The following is a 21836-nucleotide window of genomic DNA, read 5'->3' as shown; positions in this document are numbered from 1 at the left end:
CAAGTACGATCACGCGCACACTACAATGATGCGCACGCGTACAGTAGAGGTGATCAGAGACAATCGAACAAAGTAAGCGAATGCACACATGGCAGAAACACACAGAGCAATTTTTTACTTTATCTTCATCAGCTTACAGACAGGTGAGAATTTCTACATTCCTCCATTGTTTTAAAAATAATATCATGGATGGTAAATGGATTTTTTTGGGGGTTTAAAACCATAATAATATATAAAAGTAATAATAATAATATTGATAATAGAAAATGTAAATAAGGTGTCTACTCATTTCATACTTTTTTTTTTTCTTTTTCACCTGTTTCACCTTCCCCTTCTCTATTATGAGGAGTTAAATGTGACATGCTGGCATCACTGGCTCCTCCTGTTCACCTATCGGGGGAAAGACTAGGCTGGACACTTTTGTTTTGCATGGTGAGGAACTCCAGGAGAGGTCATCTGGAGGTCAGTTGGAGGTCGTCATCCGAAGGACATTCGTCAAACGGCCTTGTCCGCTTTGCTCCAAGCAAGCATCTCTACCACAGTGCCGTGGCAGGAATCAAAGTGGCCACCAAAGAGTGGACATCATACAGTTGCTCTGTGAGTCGACGTCACCGAGCAAGCAAGAGACACCGAAGCACCTTCACAGGTTGCACACTTTAGAGTCACTTATTTCTACCATCCTAAAAATTTTGCATTAATGACATTAATCCCTTTCTAACCTCTCCAGATGACCAAAAGAGCATCTGTAATGAAAATGAGAGTAAAGGTACATATTCTTTGTCATTGCTATCTACCTAATCTCAACTTCTACCTGATCTGACATAATTAAGAGATTTCCTAAACATATTGTTTTTTTAATCTTATCTACATGTTTTTAAAATGGAATAACTGTTTATCCCACATTATATGTATCATTACCATTATTGGTGTTGTTTATGACATTAGAGGTGGTTTCGTCTTCAGAAGCTGCAAAATGGACCAAGACAGTAATTGTCTTCATCATGAAGCTGCTTCTTTTGAAGATTCTTGTTTTTAACTCCATGATGACAATACACGCTGTTACAACGTGGTAAGGGACTGTGCGACACACAAATATGTAAATCACCTGTACATAACTTAAGTGGGATAAAAGCTTGGGATGGTGAGCTCAAAACTCCTGCTTGGACACATTGACAGTTTGGGAATATCCTTTTTGCTGACAAAACAAGAGGGAGACTCTTTCCTTTTTGAATTCTGCACTACATATTAAAGAGTGTCACTTGTATGGTAGGGAATTAAAGCATTAGTATTGTTTTGAAAGGTTTGCATCCCAGGTGTTGACAGTTGAGGTTGTGTCAAAGCCAAACCTCACATCTTATCAGGACGTCACCTAACCTCCGACAGATATTATAGCATTCAAAGAGTGCGATCCCACTGTTCTAGCTCAGAAAGTTGTTTTAAATGTTGCAGTTAATTAGTAAGCCACCAACTATGCCGGAACTGTTATGATTTTGTTTGTTAAAATAAAAACACATAAGACATGTTTCTTTGCTCCATGTTTTTAAGTGCCTCCAATAACACACTGACATAGCAACAGAACACCACTGGGTGACAGTACAACCACAACTTCCATTTTTTTAAATTATTCACAGGGCAAGTGAATGTAGCTATCTAGACAGGAATCTACAGTTCTTAAATAAGTTAAGTATGTCAGCCTTGCCTCACAAAACATTCACACATGATAAACACAATCACGATTGCAATATGACTGAATGGCTCATTGTCCAGAGTTGACACATTTATCAGATAATTAAAAAAGAAAACAAACATTTTCCACAACTGCTGCAATGTCCAAAAATGAACATGGTGGTGAAATGTTGGTTTGCAGGGATTAGTCCAATATTCAGTCCTTTAACCGAGATCCAACAAGAGAAAGAGTTTACTAATTTACAGTAGCACATTAAAAAAAAAGTGGGGTGCTGGTTTGAATTGCTTCTAATCTATAAAGAGAAATGGCCATTTGTCTTTGGCTTAAATCAACCCAACAAAGATTACAATGAGCAACAAATACGAGCCCCTTTACTGCACTTGGGGTAAATTGGCAAAGATGTCAAAATCCTCTAAAATGACTCCCAAAGGAATTAGAAACACATCCAGGCAAGTCGGCAGTTGGATCAAAAAACACTGACACGCACACTGGTTGAAATCGGGACTGAAGAAGAAAAACATGTCCACGCAAATGGTTTTAGTACATTCAAAAAATAGCAAATGACATCATACTTAAAGCACTATGCTGCGTACAATTAGCTAGTTTGAGATTGATGTATTTTCATAAAAATTTACCGACGTTAGCGTGAGTAAGAAACACCGATGTGGACTTGAATGAGCAAAAAAATAAAGTGCTTCTATGAAGACAAAAATCCTCTTTCTGAGGTATGGGGGAAAAAAATCACATCAAATATCAAGAAAACAAAACAAAACAAAAACACACTACATGATTACGCTGTGCTAGAAAGACCAAAACATTATTTACATTTTGGGTAATGCATCGCTTATCACCTACAGAGCAACATTTAAGTCACTGTCATTGGCTTCCGATCCAAACATGACGAAAAGTGATACCGCTATGACACATCTGCTTAAGTAAATCCTTCCTGTGAAGAGAGGAACCAGTATCAGTGCTCCGGCAAAAACTCTCTCTGGTGCACTTCATGTACATGCAGGACAATCACTTTTACACAAAGCTGAGTGTACAAAGCAGAAGCAGAGTGAGCAGTTGCAATGATTGGGAGTAGTAGAAGGTGGAGGGGGCGGAGCCTCGGGGGTAGATCCTCCATCTGTCTCTGTGCGGATGAAGACTCTCCATGTCTTTCTGGGCGCTGTATGCTGCCACGGTAAAGTTAGCGTCCCCTGTGGTAAGGAGGTCAAACACACAGGAGTGGAAGTAAATGTCCTGAACCTCCAGCTGATCCCGGCAGCGCTCCTTAGCAGCCTCCACAGTGAACGCCTGCCTGTCGCTTTGAGAGTATAACTGTATCTGAGAGGAGTATCTGGGCTTGTGCAGATGCTGGAGCTGAAGGCCCACCGAAGGCGGCGATAGAGGCAGGTGGCCGCTCTGGTCGATGCGCTCCACTCTGGGGCAGCCGTTCAGACACAGCTGCAGGTCCTGGGTGGCATCGTAGGCCTGAGCCAGCTCCTCGGGGATCCGAACCGCCAGGGTCAGATAGCGACCGAGTTGTCGGACGATAACCGTGACGCCGATGTAGCCCGCGTGCAGTTCGATGTGGTGGCCCGGGCTGCGCTCTGAGATCCAAAGGGCCCTCACTTTCCCGGCGGCGCCGTCGGCCCCCGTGGAGATGTGGATGGGGTCTCCGCTGCTGACCGTGCCATCGTCGAAGGCGGCGGGTAGGTTGTCTGTCACCGCCTGGTAGACTCTTTGGTCGGTGCAACCCTCGTAGGGCTTGAAGATAACCGTGATCTATAAGGACACAAAGAGACCTGCATTAATGAAATAAACTAAAGTGATGGAAAAATTGATATGACACATTTCTAATGAATAAAACATTTGGAAGTCAAAAATGTCCAGTTAGGGATACCACTTGATGTCAGTTTTTCAGACCAAAATCAGTCCGAGTACTCAATTCTTAAGTGGACACCGATACCGAGTACCGATACCACTAATACTTTTGATCCAAAATGTTCCCCAAAACAATGATAGATATCCTAATATAGCGAAATAACTTTCTCATACTATTTAACTTCAATTATAGCTCTCTTAGCAACACACGCAGAGCTCAGATATCAACACACTTTATTGACAGTGCAACATTTAAGAAATGTCTAAATGAGTTTTTAACAAGTTGCAATTTGACACAGCTATGCAAACATGCTGGCACAAGCATGCAGGCACACACTCCCCCCCCCCCAACACACACACACACTCAGGACAGTGGAAGCAGCGGTGTGTGTACAAGGGTGTGGTGTGAGCACTGCAGCGAGCGCGAGTCCAGCATCGTAGTTCCGGTGAATGGCGGCTTTGTTCACATGACAGCCATGAGGCATGAGCCCAGTCAGGCCATTAAGGCTGTGTGTTAGTGTGTGCGTGCAAGTGTGTGTGTGTGTGTGTGTTTATGTGCATTTGTGTGTGTGTGTTTCTAATAATTGTGACTAATAACATGCCCCACCTCTGACACAAGGTCAGACCTTCATCTCCACAGTGCAGCAAGCATACTATTTGCTTTGTATGTGTGTGGGTGGGTGTATGTGTGTCTGCTTGAGTGTGCAACTCTATTTGCTTGTGTGGGTGTGTATGTGTTTGAATAACCAAAAATGTGCACGGACTAAAATAAAGAGGACAGAAAAATCAACATATCCTGTTAAAATCTCCACTGCTTAATTTGTGGATTTTAGTTATCATACGGGAAGGGATAAAGGGCCGCAACTACACAGTAAGTGCAAGGAGATGACGCACGGCAATAAACAGTGGGTCCTTTCACACATATCATTCCATGTTATTAGAGGTCAGGCTATGCTGAGCCATTAACCACGTTAGGTTTCACAACAGTGCTTCAGTCACAAGAGACAGTCACAAGACTGAGCTGTTGGCCGCACACCTGTGAGGCTGACTGGTCGAGACCCCGAGAGAGATCGATTAAAGTAGAACAGATTGATAAATTAAGAGATGGTAAAAAATTGTTTACCTATGACTACCATTTTCAATGTCAACATGGGGAGGAGGGGAGGGGCGGGGAAATAACACAAACCATAAGATTTTTTTGCCACCCTGAAGCGGCGGAGAGCTCGGAAAGGAGTGAACGTTTACACACTGCAGTCCACTGATTGGTCAGCAGAGAATTCTATCATTGCATGTTTATGGAATTCACATTGCACAGTGTAACTGCTAAGGTCAAAGGGATGCAGGTCAAGGTCAAATTGTTACCACAAAGCTCTTATCAACTGTACAGAGTTCATTTTTATGATTTGAATAAAGTTTCTTTTTATTTGAGATTTGAATGTTTCACTGTCATAAGTATAGTTAAAACCAGAAAATCAAATACCAACCTTGATGATGACTGATAAGGACTCCAGACGGTCGGCTTAGAGATTATTGTAAGTGTTAACAGTACGAAACGACTAGGTTAACATGAAGAATAGACCAAGTTCCCTTTCAATAGTAAATTTCATTCCTCTTGTTGACTTGAGTTATATAGTTAAAAATCCTATGGTCATGATATTCTATATTTCCAATTTGCTTCAAGGGCCACAGAGGTATGTGAGATTTGTGGACGTTTCGCATAATGTCAAGAACGATGGCAAATGTCCATGAATTTCAGTCGAACCGTGTCAGTGTGCTCCGAATGGAATGCAAATTCAACAAGCAGTCATCATCAAATGAACTGTAGTGGTTGCTTGAAACACCGACTTTCATCTCTTAAAACCCGTCAATGATTAACAAATAGCTCGTTTCTTACCTTATTGGTGGCTGTGGCAGAGGAGCCCGTGACCACTGGAACGTTGGTGACCTGAACCGACAGATAGTCATTATCGATGAGAGGCCACGCCCCCTCCACCTTGCAAGTCTGGAAGCTGTCCTTGAATGTCCTCAAGTGGGGGTCCCCGAACAGCCCGCAGAACAGGAATCCGGGCCTTGCGTGAGTGTGGCTGTGAGTGTGCGCGTGAGCATGGGCGTGTGTGTGCGCATGCTGAATGCGACTGTAGTAGTTGCACGGCTCGTGGTGGACCTCGGGTTGCGTCGAGGAAGTGGGGCCGTCTCGGGAGCAGTTCCTCTGGCTCATTAAGTCCGAGATGCCCAGCACGGCCGAGTGGAAGACCAGGTTGCCCCTGCAGGACTTTGCCGTCCTCTGCGTGCAGACCTTGTAAGACCGCAAAGCTTTGCAAAATTCGACGTGAAAGTCATCCACAGCCGGAGTGAGGTGAGAGGTCAAGGACACAAAGTCGGTGGTGCACTTCTGGATGCGACACTGAGGGCTGATCACCTGGCAATGACCTACAGATGAAGGAGGGAAATATTATCAGTCACAAAGGTGAGCCGAAGCTCCGGAAAAGCCGGCAGGTTGGTTTTAAGTAGAAATGGAAAGTTTAGCTAGCGCACAAATAAAATGAGCATTTGTAGCTGGCTTTGATCTTAAACTCACAAACTTACTGGCTGGTTGCAATCTAATAAAAGAAAGATAGAGCCGCCCACCGGCTGCTCAGAACGCTTCGATCAATCAAGCCGAACCGCTTTGCAAGTGTAATAAAGACAAAGTGTAATAAAGCAAAGAGCAGCAGAAAGAAAAGATAAAGAATTGTTAAGACTACTTAAGACTGTTAAAGATAAAGCCACGTTTATCAGGAACCATAAAAAGCTACCACAAGTCCTCACCACATTGTGTGTGAAATACACAAGGCCGTGTGGCTTTCCATTAGCAGTAAGCACATTTTGATCAATTGAGATCTCGGGACTATATTTTACTTGCCAAATGGAAAATTTAGCCACACACACATTGGTGGGGGGATAACGACAGTGTGTGTGTGTGTGTGTGTGTGTAAGAAGGGGGGGTCATATGGGGTGAGAGAGAGAGCCATATTAGTATCTGACTTGCAGAGGATTTTGTCTGAATTGTTGCCGTTCTCATTGTTTCATTTTGGATTGGGACACAAGTAAAACGGCCGCTTTTGTAACGTTGGAGGGCGGATAGAGAGCAGATCTAATGCATCAGCCAAGGCATGCCTCGATTAGATTAGGCCAGAGAGGAGTGGATGCAGTGGATGAGCAGCTGCGTGCACACATTTAGAGGCAAAAGAAAGAATGTACTCATTTAAACCTCATATGATAAGGCCAATGAAGAAAAATCTAAAATTGTTTCAGCTCAAGTCAACAAATTCCTCTGATGTCACACCATCACTGGCTTGCACAAAAACAGGCACACAAGCGTGCCTTTGTACACGTTTGTTTTTGGGGGGCATGAAGAAGCCTGGACCACCATTTGGGGGCAGTAGTGCTCTGAATTTACAAAACGCTACGAGGGGACCCCATACTACTCACAACCCTTGGCTGTTCTATCAGACCAGACACACAAACTGTATCGTGGCTGTCGGACACTGAGGACACATTGACCCTGACCGAATTAACCTGACTTCTGTCCCCGTGCGCAGGCGGTACTAAAATACAGCTTGATATCTTATCAGCGCAGGTTTATTCTCTTTCACAAGGTATCATTATCAGTAGCAGTTGTAACACTAACAAAAGCACCCTTTCATCACCAGACCTGAGCGGAGTGATGGAGCAACACAAGAATTGAGTCCAATAAGAACAGAGTTCAAACCAGATGTAAATAAATGCTCAAATGTTTTTGCTATGATGACTAACAACTGTTCTGGTGCACTTGGAATGTAAACTGTGCTCTGGTTTGTGCTTCTACATTGGTCGTGCTCCAGAAAACTGGCATGCCTGAAACGCTCGTCCTCAAATTTCCCCCCTTGTCTGACTAGAAATGTTTGGTGTGTGTGTGTGTGTGTGTGTTAGGATTGATGTCAATGATTTGTGTGGCGTAGTCGGATAATGAGGTGTTTTAAAGTTAATATGCATTGAATGATCTGGATTGATTTAGGTTCTGTTTAAACATTTTTAAAAAAATAAGTAAATAAAAATTCCACAGCAACTGTGAGTAATCTGATGCTATTAACAAATAATAGGAAAACGACACTTAACTTAAGCTGACAATGGAATATTTTGTGGGTTTTTTTCCTCTGGGCATGTGACTTTTAATTCTGAGAAGACGAGATTTGTTTATAAGAAGGTCCGTTATGTGCTCTCCCTATTTCATCACGACAACGAAGCCATCAACAAACCGCAGTGTTCATCTTCACCCTCAGTGCAATTCCACTATGCTTGAGGGGTAAAATGTCTTTTTGTGGTACTGTGTGTCAGGGTGAATAAAAAAGAGAAAGTTGCCATCTCCTAAAATAATAGAGAAAGGTTTATGAGGACTATTCACCCAAGCCTAAGCCTGGTGTGCTGTACGCCCAAGGGTGATTAGAAACAATAAAACAATATAATAGCAATATTTTGCTTTGGCGTTTACTCCATTGCCTCTCCAGGCTGCTGCTATCATCTCAGAGGTTCAACGCCTTTTGCTCAATCACCACCACTCTCTGCAGTTGTTGGTGTTTCCACCCCAAGTAATTAGCCGCCCTCAGCAATATTTCAGGCGGCAGCCGAGCCTCCCGCATTCCCCACATGGCTTCTCTGCAAATACACCGGGGTCAAAAGATCCATGATGTGAATCTCCGCGGCTTGGTTTTAAGCTTTCTTTTGTCTCCCGATGTGGAAGCCTCCAACCGCTTTGATCCCTGGAGATCCGACAGGGATCTCCAGGCAGGATCTCGCAGCCCAAGTGCTTATTGATCACCTTGTTGTGCTCTCTCTCTCTCTCTCTCTCTCTCTCTCTCTCTCTCTCTCTCTCTCTCTCTCTCTCTCTCTCTCTCTCTCTCTCTCTCTCTCTCTCTCTCTCTCTCTCTCACCCTGAGCTCAGATCACACAAACAGCCCTCGGAGCAGAAGCCGCAACACTTTACAGGAACTCACAACAGCATGCACCCTCCTTGACAAGAAAGTCAGGAGTGCGAACACAAGATTCCGACATTCCTGTCCGCCTGTCCAAACAAACACACGGCGCTGTCGTTCGCAAGACTAGCGGCGAATAAGTGTGTTTCAGGAACGACTCGTACAAGTTAATACAAATCAGTGCTCTGTTTGTCAAATGAATGATAGGTATTCTTTTCAGGTGAGACTGAGGGGTGCCTGGAAGGTTGGTTTTAATGGCAAGTGTGTCTGTTTTTTTCCCACCAAAGTTGTGTGCCGCTGCCTTGGTTGTGTTAAACTAATTACTGAAGGTGTGACAGCTTCCCAGACAGCCAACCCCCCTTGCCCACGCACAATAACATACACAAACAGACACACTTTTGAACAGTGGCTTCATAAAGAGAGTCTGCTTTTTGTACCAAATAAATATACAATTGTTCTCCAGGATAAAACAATCCAGATATGTGAGACTTTATGAACGGTTAGCTTTCAGTGAGCACACTCAGTGATGTGTCTCTCCTGCTGAGACAGAACATGCATTCGACATGAGCTGAAATATTAAATTGAGGCTAACGTGAACTGCACTCAACTTTTACGAGGAAGATCTCCCCACTAGAGACATCTATTATGGGATGGACTATTGTTTCCTATATAAAAGTGCAAATATATGTTCATGTTTATATTAACTGTAAATATGATTGTAATGTTATTCTAAAGACAGCGATAGATGCCATTTGTTAGTAAGGTTGGATCTATGCTTTTCAACTCCATGATATGAATTTCACTTTTCTTATGAGCAGTCCAGCGTTAGAGGCTTTTCCTATTCATTAAGCTGCAGTAAACACCATAAAACAAGGCTTTACTTGTATGAAGAGACTCATAACTGCTTACATTCTTATTGATAGCAGCTATATGCACATGTGCAGAAGCAATGAGCCTCCCCTACTCTCGCAGCCATAGACAGGAGGAAAATGACGACCCCAGAGAGAGGAGCATGCAGAAACTCGATCCGGGCTGGGGCTGCCGCACTGCCGCTATAAACAGAGCCAATGTCAAGCAGGCGTGCGCCCAACACAAAGAAGAATAAAAAAGGGTCTAAAAAGCCATAACAGCACGTATGGTCATTGTAATATGTGATTTGTAAGATGAGAGTGATTAAAAAAAAAAAAAAAAAAGGTGCCAGCGGTTTATCTACCTATACGCGAAGCGGAGGTCAGAGCGATGATCAGCAGCAGCAGTGGCCGGAAGCGGCGCGCCAGAGACGGGGTGGCGAGGCGCTCAGCCCCGCTGTAGCAGCATCCGACTCTCCCCATCCCCGTCCATGCAGGGCAAGGAAGGGGGAGAGGACAGAGCTCCAAAAGGCGAGGGAAAGTGATGGCCAGGCCTTGGGACGACTACTTCTTCTTCCTCTTCTTCTTCCCCACTCTTCTCTCCTTGTTCTCCTCCTCCACGGATGAGCAGGGGCATGAAAGCACTTCCACTCCACGGAATAGAGGGCGGAGGTGCACAAGGAGAGCCGAGAAGAGGAGAAAGTATGTCTGTCAGCGATAGTGGGCACGCTTTCACTTGTTCCCGCATCTACACTTGCAGTGACACGTGTGATTTCAGCGAACTGCTTCCTTTTCGCGATCGTTCGCTACTTGACGGACTCAAAACACGCACAATCTCATCTCAATTTCTCTCTGCATGATCTCTCTCTCCTCCTCCTCCTCCACTCCTCCCCCCTCACTTTCTCCTCCTCCTCCAACAAATCAATAGAGCCTCAAGTGAGCCCTGCTGGCGGGAATCAGAGCGAGGGAGAGTTAGAGAGAGGGGGGGGGGGCAGAGAGAGAGAGAGAGAGAAAGAGAGAGAGAGAGAGACCTTTGAACTTTACAAATATTTATCAGCTCAATGTATGCAAAAATTTAGAATCCGATTTACATAAACACAAAACATTATTGAGTAACCTCATGTTTTTAGCAACTTTTGTTTCCTTTTTAAGTATATGTAGGAATGTAAAAACAATGAGGTGATGATTAGATTTTGTTTTCTTGAAGACAGCTTCTTTGTTTCGGCTTTATTGGCAAAAAAAGAGCAACAAATGCATTTAAGAATCTGTGCATTGGTTGTGCAAATTCAACAGATTATCATCTGATTATATAGATTACATAAAGCTCAACTAAAGGAGAACTAACCGCTTTGGGTCATAAATGAATCGCTTAACAGTGGCGTTCATTGTGTGTCTGAGCCAACTTCCTTTTTTTACTTTCTCGTCAACAATTGGTTGGCGGTCCACGAAAAATCTCAAAAACCATGAAACAGTCCCTGGCGGGGAAAAGGTTGGGGACTACGGATTTATGTCACATCTGAGATCTTTTCAACATCTAAAAATGACACATCGGATATAGCAGAAAGGAAAAAAGCAATGGCTTAACAACGCTCACACAATTTCATCAGCAAAGTCTATCAAGCTAAAGTATGTGCACACAATGTCAACACAACTATAGTCGTGAACTTACTTACGCTTACAAGTACAACATAGCTCACACTCAGAGCACCTGGCACAAAGACAGTTTGTTTCTGAATGTCCAACTTGTCTACACCTCCACACCTCTGCTTCCCCTCTCCACTTCAACCTCTCAACACCCCTCCTCACTGCAGAACCACAAACAAGCCATCATTCAACAAGCTGTGTTCTGCACATCTGTGTGCGTGCGTGGCTACGGCAATTCAGGCGATCTGTTCTTCTCCCCCCCTCAAACAAACCAGGCATGATGCGGGACGACGATACGTGACTGATCGATTGACGATTTTGAAATACATTAGGGTTGTAACAAAAATTGTTTTGAATCGAACAATCGGTTTTGATTGAAAAGATACGACTTCATCGAATCGAGCTGAGTTGAACCATTATGCGTACTGAGATACATATCGAATCATCTTTAATTGGAAAGCTTTACCCCGAGGTTATTTTAGTTCACAAAATCCAACACAATTAGTAAAACTGAAATTGAAAAAATATTTTATTGATGAAATACGAATAAAATATTCAAATAACACAGACAAAATAAACTCGCTAAAATTAACAGAAATATTTGACAAAACAATATCTTTGTGGTGTGAATTGTTGCTTATCATCAATCCACTGGGTCTCATTTTTGCAACAGCTTGACAGAGGGCGTAAGTATCTCCTTGTTCCGCCTTATTATCCAAACAAAGGCTCTTCACATCTTGAGCAAGATTATTCTTTGAAACACTTACTGATAGACTAAGTAGCTATTACTTTGAGCCGAGAAAGTGTTGCTTGGAATGACCATGACAGCTTTTATCCACTTAAGATGTGTTGTTACCCGAGGGAAGATGAGCTCAGAGATCATCACCGAATTCAAAGTGAATAAAAGTTTTATTTGTCTGTCGAGGTAACCCACTTTAAATGAGACTTGGCCACCATAGCCGTTTTGTTTTTTTTTAAATCGAGAGAGGCTATGGTTGAGTCATGAGTACATTGTCCCTTTAGCATCTGCAATTGAATGGCAAGAAGACAAAACTCCACAAAACTACATTCAAAGCCAGAATAAATTGATGTATGTGCATTTTTTTGTATATAGTTTTGGAATTCATCTATTAGATACTGTAGGGCTACGGCTTCAAGCAACCACCAAATGCTTCGCTTCATGCTTCTGACAGCAGATAACCAAAAGGAGCACCACATTCCCGCAAAGCTTGGACAAACTAGCCACAAAACAGGATAAAGATCACCGTACAAGTTTTCTAAACTCTCGCACCAGTTCCAACTACCCTTTCCTCCATTATCCGCAAATTAACCGTCTTCTCCCGTCATCTTTTCTTCCTTTGTGAGAAATCTGAAACATTCACAGCCCTCCATGATGGCCTAACAAGAAAGCTTGTGTTTCCTCTCACACGCACACACAGAGCAGAGCAGTGAGACGGAAACAGCTGAAGGGTAGATGAGGATCATGAGGTTGCCGTTTGGTTTGGGTCAGTGTTTTGCAGCTGCAAGACAAAGATGCCATTAAAAGCATCCCTTGAGGCCCTCGGCGTGTTGAACAAACATTACATTTGATAAGCCGATGCCTTGTGATACCAACAGTTCTCACTTTGGAATACAGGATCACTCTTGTGTGACTTTTGTCGTGATCTTCCCAAGACTGGGAGCATTTTTTTGAGGGTGTACAGTCAATATGATAATGAAATAATTGTCAAGCGTTCATACAGTGTCCCTCTTTGTGTGTGACATGACACACATCCAATTCATCTATTTTTAATAGCGCTTGTTGTCATTGATTCATATTTTCCATATGAGTCTATCCGCTGATCAATGGCGTGGTATGTATGCTATCATAAAATTGCGGGTTTCTTCTTTTCTTCAGGACAGGCCAATCCGTTCCACTTAATCATATTGACAAGTGTCCTTGTTCCTAAAATTCACAAGATTAAATATTTTCTAAAAAAAAGTACCAATTCAATACAATTGATCAATTACAATTCAGAAATATGCAATGTTATATTCATTTATTTTATTACAAACCCAAGATATTCTTCAGAAAACACGAACATGCAAATTCCTGCCTTATACGTACACGCACGCACACAAATACACAAGCACACACACGTCTCTGTTGATCCCTGCTCCACACGTGAGTTCACTTTTAAGCTTTACACATTCTTTATGCTACAGCTGGTCCATTTCCTCATCTTCTGTTTGGAATCACAACCACTTGAATACGCACAGCAGAGGTACAACAAAATGACAGATGCTGACACTTGTGTGTGTGCGTGTGTCAGTGTGGAAGATGCCAAACCCAGGTGAGTCCCCCTCCTACCCTCCAAACATTCCAGCATCCCACACAGTGACAGATAGAGCGAAAAAGGGAGCGAGATCTTTCTCTTCTACATCCAGCTGTGAGAGCTTCCCTCTCTCCTCCTCCCCCTCCCTCCCCCTTGGGATAGAGAGCTCACACGACGGCAGATGGGCGGAATGCATAATGCATAGACTATTTGGGGGGGCTGGGAGGGTGTGTAGAGTCTTTGGGGAGTGGGCTGTGCCATGGTTATAGATCTAATGGTCGTGCGCTCTTCCATTCCCATTTGAAGTGCAAAAAGCCAAATGAGTGTGAAGCGTTTCATTCCTCATGCTCGGCGCGCTCCATGCACAACATCTCACTGCAGTCACAACTTTTGAAGGACATTTAAGGCGGGCGCTCGTATGAATCTTTTGTTGCGGACAGACGTGCCCCTTCTGCCTCCCTGCTCGTGTAAAGCCGCTTTATTTCCCTAATTGCTCTGATTACTGCAAGATGAGGCCTATGTATCATAATGTCGTGTAATTAGTACTCAGTTGTGAACTAACAAGGCTTCCTCAGGCATTGGTAATGGATTTAAGATAGACAAGCTGAGCTGAGGCATGACTAATACAGCGGGGTCGTATAATTGATACCTCCGCCTCTGCCCAAGGAGTTCCCAGACACATTCAGATGCGATACTTCACTTCTGGGGTTTTTGTGAATTGTCAAAATCACACAGTCGATATGCGTGTCAGATAATGAGGATACAATTGACAAATTCACACGTTGGTTTATACAAACATCAATACAGGAAGAATGAGGAGAGAGGAGAAAATAATAAAAGAACAATGAAGACAAGACAGAACCAGAGAGAGCTGGCAGGTAGCGCTTCTCTGGGGATTCATTAGGCTTGACAGAAATGCTGCTTGTGAATATGCCGGCACAGCAAGAAACACAAGCACACACACACACGTGCACGATGGCAGCTCGGTGCAGGTGTACGAAGCTCTCATCTGCTGACAGGTTGGAATAAAAGCGCCAAGGAGATACTACGGGCGGATTTGGAGTCCCGCTGAGAAGACGGCTCGCTGTGCGTCTCCAAATAGCGACGGTGGGAATTAACATATTCTGAGTGGCATTAAGTTCTGCCTGTCATGGCACACAAGCCTTTCAAATGATGACTGAAATATTTATTTTGTGTTGGAAAAATGTTTCCAAATGGCTTAAATATTAAACCAGCTTGCCCGACTTCAAGAAATAATGAAGTGGCTGTGCGTCTTTGTGCTATAAACGATTTGTGTGTGTGTGCGTGCATATATATATATATATATATATTATGCAAATATATATATATATTATGCAAATATATATATATATATTATGCAAATATATATATATATATATATATATATATATAGAGAGAGAGAGAGAGAGAGAGAGAGAGAGAGAGAGAGAGAGAGAGAGAGAGAGAGAGAGAGAGAGAGAATTGCATGCATTCATTCATCAGTTCAAGTCTTGTATTATACTCTTCACCCGACTGGCATCATACACTTCATAACCTTTTATATTGCTTTTTTTTTTCGTGACTCCCGCTGAATATTGTCTCTTGTGGTCTTTCTCGCTTGGGCACATTTTGACACGGTGTGACGGTACATATTGCCAGCTCATTTTCTGTCCAAATCACCAGGATGATGAAGTTCATTTTCTGTGTCTATCCAGAGGGGGACCCCAGCTGTGGGTTGGAGATCATGGGACCATGTTTCCGTGACAACCAGACATCGTCACTGACACTACAATAACAGACTGAATAATTGAGGCGGATCCATTTTTAAACAGCATGTCAATTCACAATGAAACATCCCAGAAAAAGGACACACCCAGACTATGTAAAGAATATTCTACAAAGACGACAGACTATTCACAAATGAAGTAAAATTTTTACAAGTGGACTGGAGAGCAATAAAAACAAATGAAAGTTATGCTCAGAGATGTTTGAAATACTGTATGTAGCTTTTCATACTCTGGGCCATACGGTATGTGTTGTTTTCAGCATTGACATATTTATTTATTTTTTAAACTACTGATGTGTTTTCAATGAGCAATGAAAGAAAATCTCAGATCTCTGTAATTGTTTCAGATCTAGATAGTGGATTCATTGTGAGAATGTTTGGCCTTGAGTTGCCTGCCACGTCTTCTCGGGCTTCAGCTTGGCAGTTGTCCAACACTGGAACATTACGCACTCATCTGGTACTCTTTTATGACTGTTTTAATCTGCAACTGGAGTCCTGCACATTTTCAGCTTTTTCAATATCGGATCAAGTTGACAGTTGTCGTTTTCCTGAGATTTTACTCTACTCTCTTCCATTTTGTGCTGCATTACAGTAGTTTCTATGAGCATATTAAAGATTATATTACTATCTGGTCACTTTATTGGGCCATAGCAAAGGTCATCTCTCTATGGAGTGCTCTTCGTAACTCAATCAAATTTGTGGTATATCATTTTATATTACAGCTCATTTACTACATGTTGTGGCATTTTAGTTTTTGTATTACTTGTACATTTGCATGTGGTAGGGCTGCACTAATTCAGCAAAGTTAAGATTTGATTTGTAGCTTCATTTCTGACCCACCATTCAATACACAATTAATTACATTACAAGTAGTAAATGTATATTGAATACACTAATTATTCCCAAAATAATAATACACAGTGTGTTTATGCTATATTCAAATAAAATGGATATTATATGATACATTTGATATCATAACATTCGGTCAGCTCATCTCATGTAGTTGAACAGAAGTCGTATTAGTGCAGGAGTGACTGACGCTACTAATTAATGCGGAAGGGCTACCAATTTGGTACACACCTTTGAAATAAAAAAATCTCAAATTACCTTTATGCCATTATTAATAATTCACGTATTGTATTTACATGGACACCGATTCTGTAAATGATTTTTCCCAATAATTACGAAATATGAATATCAGTATACACACACCCAAAACAGCACACCCATCCATTATGCAAAATTGAATTGATAGTTATGGAACCAAAATTTGAATGACTGTTTTTCCTCTGAGACTCATAAATGACAGTTACGGGAGCTTAGTCATAAAACTTTAACCTTACGTCTTGGATATTCACACGCTAAATAAAAAATGTCTGTTTGCTATTTATATTAGCATGATTAAAACAGTCTCGTTTGATGAGAGTAGCGAGCCAACTGCTGTTGATTGAAAATGATCAAATGGCGCTGCTATTCCTGTCATATTTCATCATCTGTTGAAATCAAGACGGTGGGCATTAACATGGATGGATGATCGTTTATCATTGTGAAGTATTGCCGCAATACGAGGATAAGTGGGTCAAATGAATTGAGACGGATATACAATGAATGTCTTATCAGGGTGTTAAATAGGACTTTTACAGTTGAGGTCAACTAACAAGGAGAATACAGTCTTGACAGTCAGTGTGAATTTTATCCCTCTGGCAGATTTCTTGCTCTGTTTCACATAAACTATTTCAATGTATTCCAGCACTGACAACATACTCTTTCATCCCCCTCGATTCTCTGCAACGGTTTTGAAGTTTCTTTGTTTTACAACATGGGGGGAAAAAAAAAAAAACCCCACTTCACAAAGGAATATCTAAAAGCACACACACACATTCAAATATCACACTTGAAGAATTAGCAACTGCTGGCATATTCAGAGGGAACCTAGAGCTGCGATCCAAATATTTGCACTCGTGATTTATTCCTTTCTCCTCAAGGCCAAAGGGGTTGGGAAATATCTATTGTGTCTGCACATGTTTGCGTATGTGGTTACTTCACAAGCTTTTGCATTCACACCCTCGCATGCTCAGACAACAGACAACACAACGTGAAAGCGAATCAGGGCCAATTTTGTTTTTCTATTCATCGTTTATCCGGTGATTGTAAAATCTTGATATTGTGTCAGCAGCCAGGATGAGAATGTAATGAATGAAAATGGATTGAATTTGTGTATGTACAGAGCAGACAGACAAACTTGGCATTTTAAGTTCCGTGGCCGTTGTCGTAAAAGAGTAAAGTGGAAGTCTCATAAGATTTGATACGACACTGATGGGTTTGGCTTCTTTTTTTTTTCCAGAACATTTGGATTGAAATCCAAGTTCAGAACTGTTTTAGGATAATACTAATTCAACTCTTGTGTACAATTTGAAAGTACCATCATTGAGCATTCAAGGCGAAAAAAAAAACCACAATTTGCATAAAAATACCTTCCAGCCTTTTTCCTTCCTGACATTATTTCTCCGTTTGGGATTTGGGGAGAAGATCCTCCCCTGTCGTCTCCTGCGTATCATACACACAAGCAGATCCCCACAAAGACATGCACTCCTCTCAGCTCACTAACCTCCAGGCGGTGCACCTGGGTACAGCAAACATCTTCATGCATACACATATGAGGTTACAGCTGCACAAAGAACATCAAAACAAATTGCAGGACTTGTCACCTGGCCGTCATCAGGAGGCCTCACGAGATGTCACACGATCATCCGGGAGATGATACATGCACATCCACGCACACAGTGTAAAAAAAAAAGCGAGAAGGATTGATCTCCCGCTACGGTATTGATTAGCCAACCCCCCAACCTGGAGGATGCCAGCTGTGTCAAGCCATCTACTTCCTGAAGCACTCCTGCAAGAAGGCCGAAAATAACAAGCATCTAAGAGACATCTTAAAGGGGAATTCTGCTGGCTGCAAAAGGCCAGGATGTCCACTGGGAAATACTTGAGTTTCATGACAGGTGCTCCGAGACATTTGTTTTAACCTTTGCCCCTGGTTCGACTCAAAATGTGTGTGTTTATTTGTGCAAAATGCAGTTGTGTAACCACTTTCTGCCCTTACCTCGCCCTTGGTTAGTGCCTTATATGAGGGGCCAGTCTTGTGGCCGTAAGTGTTTTATTCTAACTTCTTTTTCGACTTCAATCATAGTTCAACATGTTATAATATAATTGAAATTGCCTGCAATTTTTTGGGATATTTACTTTGATTTATTTATTATTATTTGCTTTTATTTTAAGATTTTCTACTGGTGATGTTGGACCATGAAACAATTTTCTTTTTATTATTTCCAGTGGGAATTTTTTTCCAGACATTTCACAGGTCCACACAGCAAATCTCAACAGGTTTCAGGGTGTTTCATTATTTTTTATTTAGGGAGTCTGATGAACATTAATATTTTACTCAAGTAGTAAATGTTACTACAGAATGGAAAAGACAACCATTCTGATCAAAATGTATTAGTCGCGTTTGGCAAAATAATCTCAATGTAACCATAAAGTAAAACATTGCACCCAAAACCACTGTGTTCAGACTTGAGATTTATTTTGTCTTATCCCACTTAAACTTCCCTCACTCAGTATTTTGACAAGTTGTCACCCTCCAAGAGCACTGTCAAAATATAGAAAAAATATAAAAGAGACGACAAGTCGGAATTTAAGACTACGATTTTTTTTTTCCCAGGCCGAGGTGAGACAGTGAAAATAGATCTGAGCTCGCTGCGATAAAAGACAATAAAGTGTGGACGCTTTTTCCTTTTGTTTGATGTCCTCCCCTTGAGGGTTCGGTGACAGAAAGTGCAGCACCGACCCGGTTAAAAGAGAAAAAAAATGACAGCAGCCATTTCTCTCCATGGCCCTTCACGATGGCGGAGAAGAAAACGAGCAAAAAAGTGGGGAAAAAAAGAGAGAGAGAGACAAAACACCAAAGAGGAGCCTTTGGGGTCTCATAAATCAAGACCTGCACTGAAAGGGAGGGTCCTGGAGGTCCTTGTCTGAGAAGACAGGTGTCCATAGCATTCTGGGTCAGAAGGTTACGCTCCATCACATCAATCACTAGCAAAAAAAGTCACACACACACATTCAGATATTACCTTCAGACCACATTCAAGTTTTGCAATCCTGATTACATTTTGAAATTTTGTTTTACATGTGAGAGCCTGAATAAGTAATTCAACGTTGATTATTCCAGCGATTATTGGGGTTTTATTTCCATATATGAATAAAAGCGACAACACCTCAGCTCACAGGGGCTGCTGACAATATTAGCATAGTAATAATGCACATGCTGTAGTTATGGAAATTGAATAGCATTGAATTACCATGCAGCACAATATGTCATGATTATTAAATGCATGTTTTTCTGGGTTTGGACTTTTGGTGAATTGTTTTTCCTTTTCCTGAGAGAAGATGAAAATATAGCAGAAAGCAAATCTGTGGCACAAATATATATAAGAAATAATGAGTGCATTGTTTTGAAGTTTCAATAATAGTAACATGTCTAAAACAAATCTTTTACACTATGACTGCATGACAGTTAAGAAATGTGACTTCATACATTGCAACTAAACTTTTGAATGATCTGCTTGAGTTTGTACAGTTGATCATTGATATTATTCATCTCATTTGCATTCAGTTTATGGGTTTAAAACTTGATGGTTCCCCTTAATTACAGCAATTACACTGACATTTGAGCATTCAATGATGTCACAAGGATAATTGGACAACCATTTGGTGTCACATTTGGAATATAAAATAAAATGATTGCGTTTGCAGAATTGAGTCAGAATATCCAGATTGTTTGGAGCATGCTGCTTCGTTGGTGGCATGACCTATTTGTAATGGAGTTTTTCTTTTACAATAAATGTTTTATGTTTTAGGAATGTACAGGCAATTAAAACTCTTAAAAGAGCAGTTAAAGCAATCCTCTCAGCTGCCTCAGCTTGCCACTTTTATGGGCAGATGTTTGCAAAAGAGAAATGGTTTTGTCTGTTTTTTCAGAGGAGGATATTTCACCATATTTTCAGCGAGGCCACAATGTATGTATGCCTGTTATTGCACAGCAAAGGCTTTGCATCTAGTCATGTAACTTGTTGTTTTTCCTCAGACACGGTGGTTTTGTTGCAAGTCAAATGGATGGAGTCATAAAGCGCTGATTTTTGTTTTTACATATTACTGGTGTACTACTGACATTTTTTTTAACAAATATGACAAAAACAGATCTTTTTTTTTTAATTTGCAGACCACCTTAAAACTCAAAGAGTTTTAAGCATGGCTACACAACACACTCCTTGTGTTTCAGACACTCACTTGTTGTTACCACATGTAACCGTACAATCTGAAGTGAAGCAATTTTTTGGAATGTTCTTTCCACTCTGCCATGACTCCATTATTGCTTCCAGGAGTCTGACACGATCATTGTGCAATTACAAACTGCTTGAAAACATGCACATGAGGACAATTGCAATGGAATCAAATCTGAGGCCCTTCTATGTCAAGCTGTATTCTTAACCACAGCTGCTTTTTGTTAGACACTTTTGGAACCATCTCCAGTCCTGACTCTCATCTTTACCCAGAGTGAAAAAAAAAATCTAAATCAACTGTTATGGTTTAATGATGTAAACCCTTAAAGATAGTACTACCCTATTTCATTTGTGAGGATTGAAATGAAGCTCCTGCAAACCACACACACACAAAAAAAAGACACACGTGCAGAGAGTCAAAAAGTGAAGGGTTCCACGGAGTTCATGAGCTAGTGAATAATACAAGCCCCCACATTGGACCTTGTAAAAATGGCCTGTGTGTGACATGCATACGATGTTGGCCGTGTGCATGTGCACGCATACGTGTGTGCATGTGAGTGTACTTGCCGTAGTAACAAAATGAATTATTCACTGTTTACTGATGAGGACGCATTTTAGGCTCCCAGGAGTGGCGTGCAGACACAGGCCTCACCTCTCCTCTCTTACGCCGTCATCTTTTATTCACCTCACCCTTCCTTCATCACCACTCAGACCGCTTTGGCTCCAATTGTTCTAATCAGCGGCTTTTGTGGATGAATAAAAGAAAAACAACAAAATAATGGTTCAAAAGGTGCGGTTGAAATCACAAGCCGTCAGATCCTGCTGAACGAGTTAAGAAACATGCCTCTGATGATAATGTTTTATTGTACGCAGAAAGAATACATTTGCATGTTTTACTCTTTGAAGCTGGCCTTTATTTCATGGTGGACACTGATAAATGTCTTTTAATACTTGTGTGATGTATACGTTTGCCCATAAAGGCAATTATGTTTTTTCTATTTCTTGTGGGAAGCATTGATTCAATATCTGAACAAATCCGAGGTCAACCAGCGTCCTGGGAACGCATTGTGTCAGACCTTAATGGTTCCTCTGTACACTGCAACCAAGTATCCAGCTACTAGTCGTATGTTCGCGCGCACACAAACAAACTTGACTCTGAGTGAGCCTATCAGTGCAGACCTCTTTTATTCTCTGGTTCATCCCTCACTTTCAGGTCCATTGATCCCAATTACCAGAGCCAAGAAAGCCAGTCAAACACGCATGGTCCACTTAGCCTCTACGCTCAGCCCAGCTTGCGCCGTTAGTGCGTGCACGTTTGTGTGTTAGTGTGTTTTTGGAGTTTCCCATCCGGTGCAGC

The 21836-nt window shown here is 41.7% G+C and overlaps 2 protein-coding genes across 2 annotated transcripts; one reads left to right on the top strand and one right to left on the bottom strand.

Annotated features, from left to right (window-relative positions):
- The first annotated feature begins 57 nt into the window (after positions 1-57).
- LOC147058091 (uncharacterized) lies at positions 58-1502 on the top strand. Its single transcript, XM_085910691.1, has 4 exons — positions 58-143; positions 347-646; positions 728-766; positions 964-1502. Exons 1-4 carry the CDS (start codon positions 89-91, stop codon positions 1071-1073), a joined length of 504 nt encoding a protein of 167 aa, XP_085766817.1. The 5' UTR covers positions 58-88; the 3' UTR covers positions 1074-1502.
- On the bottom strand, positions 1411-10205 carry rgmb (repulsive guidance molecule BMP co-receptor b). The gene is made up of 3 exons (XM_085910690.1): positions 9761-10205; positions 5451-5986; positions 1411-3457 (listed from the first exon to the last, which is right to left on the bottom strand). Exons 1-3 carry the CDS (start codon positions 9876-9878, stop codon positions 2714-2716), a joined length of 1398 nt encoding a protein of 465 aa, XP_085766816.1. The 5' UTR covers positions 9879-10205; the 3' UTR covers positions 1411-2713.
- Between the last annotated feature and the right edge of the window lie 11631 nt (positions 10206-21836).

The sequence above is a fragment of the Syngnathus leptorhynchus genome, chromosome 4, assembly GCF_054491065.1.
Source record: "Syngnathus leptorhynchus isolate UIUO chromosome 4, UIUO_Slep, whole genome shotgun sequence".
NCBI lineage: Eukaryota > Metazoa > Chordata > Actinopteri > Syngnathiformes > Syngnathidae > Syngnathus > Syngnathus leptorhynchus.
This window is presented reverse-complemented; position numbering and strand designations above follow the sequence as displayed.